The sequence below is a fragment of the Enoplosus armatus genome, chromosome 12 (assembly GCF_043641665.1).
Source record: "Enoplosus armatus isolate fEnoArm2 chromosome 12, fEnoArm2.hap1, whole genome shotgun sequence".
Lineage (NCBI taxonomy): Eukaryota > Metazoa > Chordata > Actinopteri > Centrarchiformes > Enoplosidae > Enoplosus > Enoplosus armatus.
The window spans coordinates 11206109-11215242 of NC_092191.1; the positions used below are offsets into that span (position 1 = coordinate 11206109).

A 9134-nucleotide genomic window follows, 5' to 3' on the forward strand; every position below is an offset into this window, starting at 1 on the left:
AGGTGCAATCAAAGTTTATATGGACACAAAAAAGAAAAAAAGCTAAGAACAATAAAGAATGTATACGGAAAAAAGTCACAACTTTGAATTGTGTATAAACTGTTATTTTAAAGAGTTTACAGTAAAAGTAAAGTCTTACAATTTACTCAACAGGATCGTAACATTTACAATGAAAGCAATATTTGGGTCCTTACATTCAAAATACATCATGACATCTTTGAGCTTTAAATTGTGCCGTAGAGATACCGTAGAGAAAGACAAAAGTACTTTTCTTGAGAAATTATTTTTCACTTATGACTAATTGTATGTGTTTACATTGTGTAAAATTACATTTAAAATCTGCCCAAACATTGTGCGGTAAAATTCCTATTGTGACAGACCCGAGTGAGATGTTGTAGTTATTTTTAAATAATGTTTAAGAATAAACGTTACTGGTATTTGCGCCCCTGCCGCTTTATAAACCATCCTTGTGACGTATTTCCGGTTAACTGTCAAACTTGTATGCTCCATGTTAGTCGACGGGACAGGCTTGGACGATAAACCAACGGACGGGCAGTGTGTAATTTCGGCAGATCAAGGTACCCCCAAATTATATATTAAGTTAACTTTGTTCCAGTTTCCACGTGTCTATTTAATACTTGTTTTTTGCTCGTTGAACCACTTTCCTGATATTATAAAGTTACTGCTTTAGTCGTTCTGGACCTCTTATGTTGTTTACTAAATTTGTCGTTGTTTCCTCTACGACAGCTGATGTCGTTACTACTAGCTACGTGTGATAAGCCGAACTGTGGCAGTAATGTTGAAATCAATGGAACTGTCGTTTCTGATGAGCTCAGTCATGAGTTTAATGACCTGTCGTGTTTTATGGTGTTAATCATATATATTTGTTTTGGAATACTGCTTTGGGGTTTGCATGAAAACCTGTTATTTATGACACGACTACCGATAATTTTGAGGGTTACCTCGGCACACAGTGTCTGTTGTGTAATAGTATTTAATCCATAGACGTAGGAATTAAATGCCATACTTTGTGTATGGAGTTTGGTGTTTACCAATGACCCAGCTGAAACATTGTATGATAAAGTAATCAACAATTGGGTAATTTCCCGAAGCCTAAGTCACTGAAGGCCTCACGATTCACTGCAACCACACATCAAGTCCCACAGAGAGTGACAGGTGTGTGAGTGTGTGTGAGAGAGGGAAGCAGGGGGTGACTGTCGAGATCAAGTGTCCTTGCCACAACCTGTCATAAAAATAGTCAGAGGAAGATCAGTGTGACTTAGTGAGACAGCTCTCAGAACAAACTAGCATCTAAAAATCATCTAAAGCCTGTTTGTTGTTTAGTTTGCCCTCCTTTCCTTTCATGCTTTAAAGCTTGTGTGATTACTCAGCTTACACATACCAGCAGAGTAATCCAGGGTTAGAAATAATGATTAACAATGAGCTTCAGTGCTAGATTCTGTAATGCAACCATTTCCTTGTGCAACAGTACATTCAATTCTATACTTATTTGTCTTTATTTGCCAATATAAAGACGTGTTTTCATTTACTCACGTATGTTTATGATGGGAGAGGGGGGTTGGTTAAGGAACTTGAACATGAACTCTCTTTGCTGAGTACTTTGCTGTGTTCTTCTTTAATGTGCCACAATAAATAATTTCAGTTATAATATCTGTATTGCAGGCAGTCAAGAGGAATGTCTTTTATATTTGACTGGATCTACAGGAGCTTCAGCAGTGTCTTGCAACTATTAGGTATTATCCATCCTTAACCACCAGAACTTTTTTGTCACACTAAATAAATTACTATTTGACATACAAAACATCAATTCTCAAACAGTCCTAAAAACATTGTGCATTGTGTGTGTTTAGCATTACCCTCCTCCACTTCACCCCTGTTTTGGAACAAAAATGCCTGGAATAACAGACCCAAATGAAAATGGCTGTAGCTCACAAGCCACACTGCAAATGTACACTTGGTACCAATATGTTATTCTGACTCACTAGAAATGTATTTACTTTTATATTTTGGTATATTTCATCATTTATATTTCTAATAAGATACCAATCAGTGTGCATAAATGTGTAATAACACAAATGTATTGTAACTTAAATGACATTCATGAATATGACAAAAAAAAAGAAACGCTCATCATCATCTTCTTAAAGAGATAGAAAACATAATACAAGTTTATCGTAAATTCATGTTAAATTCATTGTTTTCTTTTTATCATCAGGGTTGTACAAGAAGACTGGCAAGCTTGTGTTCCTTGGACTCGACAATGCTGGAAAAACAACACTCCTGCACATGCTCAGAGACGACAGGCTGGGACAGCACGTCCCAACGCTACACCCAAGTACATCCAGCGGTTTGACATGTTGTCAGTTCTGCAATCAGCCTTGTGTTTCTTGCTTCATCACTTATCTAAAGTCAGTGCTTCCCCTCTCTCCTCAGCATCTGAGGAGTTGACCATAGCTGGAATGACCTTTACGACGTTTGACCTTGGAGGTCATACACAAGGTGGGGATAAGGAAAAATGGAAAATGGTGTTTGATGCCCTGGCAGCCACCACTTGTGTGTGACATGAATACTGAAATTGTGTTGCTCTCACAGCACGAAGGATCTGGAAGAACTACCTCCCAGCCATAAACGGTATAGTCTACATGGTTGATTGCGCTGATCATGAGCGACTAGCAGAGGCTAAAGTTGAATTGGATGTAAGTTAATTCTATTGATTTCACATGTATATCGACACACAACACAGTTGTTCATAGCTTTCACTGATACGAGTGGTCTCATTAGGCCCTGTTAACAGATGAAACCATCTCAAACGTCCCGGTTCTCATCCTGGGGAATAAGATAGACCGCCCAGAGGCCATCAGTGAGGATGCACTCAGAGGAATGTTTGGTCTTCATGGACAAACAACTGGAAAGGTAATGAACACATGTGGACTTAAATGATGTGACTGAAAGCTTATCATGTTTTTTGTTTTTTAATTTGTACATTGTTTTTGCATCCATCTGTATGGTGGAAAGTAGTAGATAGCATATTTGCTATATCCTTACATTTGTGTCCATGTTGACTTGTCGTTCAAGGACATTTTCACTGCATAATAACAATAGTGAGCTTCACAAATCTCAGGAGGCCAGACACACCTACCTTTCAGCGCAGAAGAAAAGTGTTATTGCACCCACTGTCGCAAGGCATAACCTTGCTTGGATCACCACGGCTCTTGTTAAACACTGTACAGTGGCAGTGGGGGGCAATATGCTGTTAAGAAGCATTTGGCAAATCACCTGTCTCATGCAAATTTTTCAACATTAGTGTAAATCTTGGTAACCACCTGCTGTTTCTTGGCAAGAAACAAGAAAACAGTATGAGCAAAAGGAAGCAGGATGTAATAGCGAGCCATTTGGAAGGCCTGTTCCAGTGATCCATGTCACTGAGTCAGACCACAGCTCTACAAACATCACACTATGCTTCCACCTTCTGTTGTACAACATGCAGAAAGTCACAGGTTTAAGATACTGATCATGCCTGCTAAGTGTCTGTGGTAAGGGATGCTGAAATGTTTGGGTTGTGAATTGTTTTTTTTTGTTTCTCTTCAGGGCAAAGTCTCACTGAAGGAGCTGAATTTGAGGCCGATGGAGGTTTTCATGTGTAGCGTGCTGAAGAGACAAGGATATGGAGATGGTTTCCGCTGGCTCTCCCAGTATATTGACTGATTCACATTCTTTAAATAACCATAACCAGATTTACCATGCTGCCTGTGCACACAAAGACATGTTCCACACAAAACTACCTGCTGTAGAGAGATATTTTACTAAATATACCCTATTTAGGACTTTGATATGCCAGTAGCAAATGTAGTGTTTTGTGTTAATATATCCTGTGTTCTTCATACTGTATGTCATGTCAATCATACCACAGCGAGTAAAAGATTAAGTTATGAATCCTCAGTCTGTATTTTTCAGATTGAGTGTGGAGAATAATCTTCATGGTCTGGTTTCCACCTTTACTTAAAGCCTGGAGAGAATTCTCTGCCATATAGAACATGTCATCGCTGTGAACCAGTTTCTGACCTGGGTTTATTTTTAGCTGCTGGTGTAGACTTACAGTGAAGGTCAAATTAGTTAGCATTTTGTGCTTGGAGTTACTCCTTGACTGAGGATGAAAAAACTCTGTTGGCACATTATTATAAAATCGCTTGTTATCTTGAAGTACAGTTTTTCTGGAAAGTGTCGCAGACATTTGGTGCCATATTTGCAAATGAGAAATGTGTTAATACAGTAGCCTGCTACATCCAAGGGTACTGGCAGTTCTGTTGATTGCATGTTTTTTTAATCAATGAAGGGTTTACCACTACAGGCCAATTATATGAATGTGACCACAAGTGCATTAGCTGACATTTTGCTGTGAGTAGTTTTATTTAATAGCACAGAAGAGTGTTAATTAATTGCAGTGTATGTTAACTGCATCAGCACAGCCAGGTGATGTAACAAACTCATATGTGTCCACAGTGAGGATGCCAAACTACCTGTTTTTCATGATGGTTAATTGCTGTGAAATAACTCGAGTACTTTGTGATTAGTGACTGCTCACAACACGCAGTGATATTATGAGAGTACTTGGGTGGTGCTTAAAAATATGGCACGCAAAAGATATGCATGGAATTACCTCTCAATGCAATATTATACATTATTTTGTATATAAGCTCTTATTTATATTTTGCAATAAAAATATGGCTTGCCTTATGTTACATCAAGTATCACTCTGAAGTAATGTATCTGTTACGAAAGGTAGGTCATATTGTTATTAAACGTGTGAAGTTTGAGCATAATAAATATTTTTGACAATCTTTTTGTCTGACTTATTTTTATTTGATTTTAAATGGGAAAAGGTTTGATACAACCAATTGTAAACATTACTAAACCATACTATTATATTAATAAACCAGTATAGAAAATAGTATAACCATTACAGAAAACTGAGTAGCAACAAATAAAAACAAACAAAAGACTATGGTCTGATCAGGAAATATAAGTAAAAAATCATTTTTGCTTTCTTGTAATGTACTCATTGAACTGAATAAAACTGTTAACATGCAGCCCTACAGCTCCACTTTTTGCCATTAAAACTCCTAGTTTTGCACTTTTTTTAAATGTATTTTTGTTTTTGTTTTTTAAAATCAATGTCACAAGGTACACATGTAAACTGTGTAGCAAAATCCCGCCTTCTTGTTTCTCATTGGCTCAGAGTTGTTCGTATTTGCATTCTGACCAATCACATTAATAGGTACTTGTCGGTTCTTCTCGTGGACCAATGAGACTCAGCCAGGAAGCAAGAAAACGGAATTTACGTTACTAAACACGACAGTGAAGTATATTAGCGATATGGAATTAGTTTAAACTCGGAGTTGCTATACCTGCCCAGTGTGGAGGTTTGTTTTCTTGTCTCACCATTGGACTGTGGCTGTTTTTAATATGTTGCTTTTCAACGGTTTCCCAGTGTCGTAAAGTTGCACCATAACTCCGTTATCGACAAATGGGTAAAGTTCATCTGCTTCGCTAATAACATGGAGGTAAAGGAGGTGGAGAGGTGTTGCTGTGTAGTCAAGGTGTTAGAGACTTTTTCAGCAAAGAAACCCGTGAGCTGCAGTGGGGTATTCGTCCATCCTCAAACTGGAACGGTGATATGCACCGGCGTCCCGTTTTCCCGTTTTATTACCGACAAAGAGCCCCTCTCGGCAAACCACAGGTTCCTGTCACCCCGCAGCTTCAGCGACAAACTTAAAATCCGCGTCAGCTTTTCTGCTGAGAAAGATTTGGACACCAACCAGTCTGCACAGGGAGAAGCGTTCTCACCCTCCAGAAGCAGAACAACATGGAACCGGGAAGTTGCAGCCGAGTTGCTGATGCTGGTGAACTGCCTGGAGTTCAAACAGGCTTTCCAGGCAGTTTTCCAAGAGGTTGACCAGTGGCGTTTCCATGGTGATGAAGAGGATGATGATCAGCTGATCAGAGACGCCCAGTTCCTCAGCTGGTTCGCTGTACTCAAGGCAAGTGTGGTGGCAGACAGCAGCCCAAATTCAGGGACTATACCCTTGCAGAGCAGCTCATCGCTCCAGAAAGGCCTCCCGGTTGTGGCATGTGGCTCACCTTTCGGCTCCCTCTGCTTAGATCTCTTCATTAGCACCCTCAGCAGAGGTATCATCAGTAACCTCGCAGGAGAGGACAACGCTATCATCCTCACAGATGCCCGTTGCTTGCCAGGCACAGAGGGTGGAGGGTTGTTTGTGGTGAAAGGCACAGACAATGCGCGTCTCATTGGACTGATCGTGTCTTTGGTTGGAAGGTGAACGAGTGGATAGGCCTCACTCTAGTCTGCTCCGTCCACTTGATCTTCAGGAGCATCATCCACTGCATGAGCATTCAAGATCCACTCCGAGATGTTTGGCTCCATCCCAGAGAGGAAGGCCTCCATATGTCCACCACAGCCCATGAGTCAAAAGCTATTCAATACCCCACTGTGTGCCTTGTGGACAGTGGACAGTTCTGGGGCTCAGGGGTTGTTGTCACTGCTCAACTGGTTGTCACCTGCCGTCACGTTGTTAACAGGAAGTCGACAGTCACCCTGAAGTTCCATCACAGGGATAGGTGACCACACGTTCATTGTCTTGAGCTCTTTATGTGTGGGGCTGTCAGGTAACACCCTTCTCTGTACAGGAAGGGATTTGAAGGGAAAATTCATCCAAAAACACATTTGAACATGTTTAATAGACCTTTTTCACATCAAACCTTTTGACTATTTATTGCAGGAAAAGCACAGGTGGAACTAATAACATTAATGATGGCTTTGTTAGATTTAAGCGTCCCTGTAAGTAATGCTGGTGTGCTACCAGGGCCCTGACATTGGAACACCTGAATTGAATACAGCTGTCATTAATTATTAGTTATTAGTTACACCCCTGTGTTTTTCCTACTATGGCATGTCAAAGTGTTTTGAGACATTTGCTGCTTTTTTAATTCACAATAATCCACAGAGATCGTGATCTTTGTCTGTGTGGCACTAGATAGTTTGTAGCTGTGTTTTGGTAGGCAGTAGTTTTATCACATTTTATGACAAGGTTAGTGGTTTATCATGAGTAATATGTCTAATTGCTGTATATTTGCAAAGAGATAGCACCAAACCTCCAGTTAAACATAGTCAAACTGGAAGTCAAGGTGATTGGATGAACTGTTTTATTGTGTTTTTGGGGTTAACTCCTTTCATTTAAAGGCCCTACACCCGTGACTTACCCCCACAGGTATTTTCACTTATTTTGCCTGAATGGACCTCTTCTCAGGACTATGTTCTCCCTCAGTCTCCTGTAGGTTTTCTTGTGAAAGTGTCATAGTGAAATTCATCCACATCTTCCCAAAATATGTGGTTCTACACCATGTGTGTTTGTATATATTTGTTATACATATGTGGTCTGTAAAATCTGTAGTTTTACGCCATTACCATTCTAATTAGTACATGGACCTTGGTGACCTCATGTCAATTACCAGCAACTACTTTTAACGTCAACTTGAACTGAGGTTTAATCAGCCAGAGTAATTGAGAATGCCTGTGTGGGTTCAGGGCCTTTTAGCAAGCTGTTTCTGATCAAATCAGTACACACTGTTTATGTAATGTTTGCTGTTTGTTTTGGTGATTTCTGTTTCACAGAGTCCGTGATATTGTGGGTGATGTGCTGTTTTCCACTAAAGCATCTTCACCCTATGATTTGGCTTTGGTGAAGCTGAGAGACTCCGCCACCGAGGCTGTGGTCCCTCGAATGGCTCAGAGTTTCAATCCAGGTTGGATTTCAGTCTTGTTTGGACTGTAGAATATCTTTTTAGAGTAACAGTGCCAGAGGAGATCTCTGTTTCTTTACACTAACGTTATGAAATTGTCAAAGTTGTTCAGCTTGGTTTCTCTGCCTACAGGTGATTCTGTAACTGTGGTGGGGTATGGTGGGTTGGGTCGGAGCTGTGGTCCGTCCCTGACCTGTGGTGTCCTTTCCAAAGCCATTCGCTTGAATGACCAGCCTGTCATGCTTCAGACCACTTGTGCAGTACAAGCAGGTGCCAGCGGGGGAGCTGTGGTGCGCACACACTCAGGAGAGCTGCTGGGTAACTACAAAATCATGTACTCTTTTTGATCAGTGGGGGGCATATGATGACCACAGAGAACTCCACTGTAACAATGCACCACATGTGTAGAGAAAAGGCAGTTGTACATATCTGATTGCTCTCTCTGCGCTGTTGTATTTGCAAATTTAAGAGAATATAATGATTATTTACTGTTTTGCAGGTATTGTGTCCAGCAACACAAGGGACTTGGCTGCCAAAGTGACCTACCCGCACCTCAACTTTAGCATCCCAGTGACTATATTCCAGAAATTGTTGCAGCACTTTCACCAGACAAGGGATGTTAATGTGTTCAGGGTGTTGGACACCACAGAAGAAGAAGTCAGAAGGGTGTGGAGGCTACAAGGTGCTCAAAGCAAACTATAACTGAGGACCCCTACACCTAGAGAATATGAGATATGCTAGAGAAAAAGGTTGGATGATTTATATGCAAAATCACATTAGAGAATCAAATTGAAATGATGTGTTATGTGTTGAACAAAACTGGTATGTTCAAATATATATCATTACATATTTTATGCCTTAATACCTCAAACACAGGCACAACGTCAGATAGGAAGGCGTAAATGCAACGACAACAAGAAGCATTCATTCTTAATTTTGATAAACAGTCATGCATTAAATAATGTGAAATGTTTAACAGCCAAGTTACTTTAATACCTGTCGAGATTGTTTTATTGTACTGCAATGTAATTAAATTAATAAAATGGTTTATTCTGGTGACATTCAGTGTGTGCTGGATATATTTCTATACGCAATCATCACAAATTACCCGCATTATGACAACTAAAATACCAAATGAACATGAACAGAGCTCGAAGGCTGAATAAAGCAAGATGAATTAGTCATATTTCTCTCTGTGTAAAGGCATAAAGTATCTGATAAAATGATGGCAGAAAAAAAGTGCATTAGGTTTCACATCTAACCTTCGTTATTTTATAGTTATCCTGGAAGCGTGT

At 40.0% G+C, this 9134-nt stretch overlaps 2 protein-coding genes across 2 annotated transcripts; both read left to right on the forward strand.

Annotated features, from left to right (window-relative positions):
- The first annotated feature begins 501 nt into the window (after positions 1 to 501).
- sar1ab (secretion associated, Ras related GTPase 1Ab) lies at positions 502 to 3852 on the forward strand. The gene is given in 7 exon segments (XM_070916082.1): positions 502 to 578; positions 1684 to 1754; positions 2237 to 2356; positions 2455 to 2520; positions 2614 to 2717; positions 2803 to 2934; positions 3610 to 3852. Coding segments are annotated over 7 exon segments (687 nt in total). The 3' UTR covers positions 3727 to 3852.
- A 1709-nt stretch (positions 3853 to 5561) lies between these two features.
- Positions 5562 to 8874, forward strand: tysnd1 (trypsin like peroxisomal matrix peptidase 1). The gene is given in 5 exon segments (XM_070916424.1): positions 5562 to 6339; positions 6342 to 6657; positions 7712 to 7842; positions 7972 to 8157; positions 8339 to 8874. Coding segments are annotated over 5 exon segments (1599 nt in total). The 5' UTR covers positions 5562 to 5576; the 3' UTR covers positions 8542 to 8874.
- The last annotated feature ends 260 nt before the right edge of the window (positions 8875 to 9134 follow it).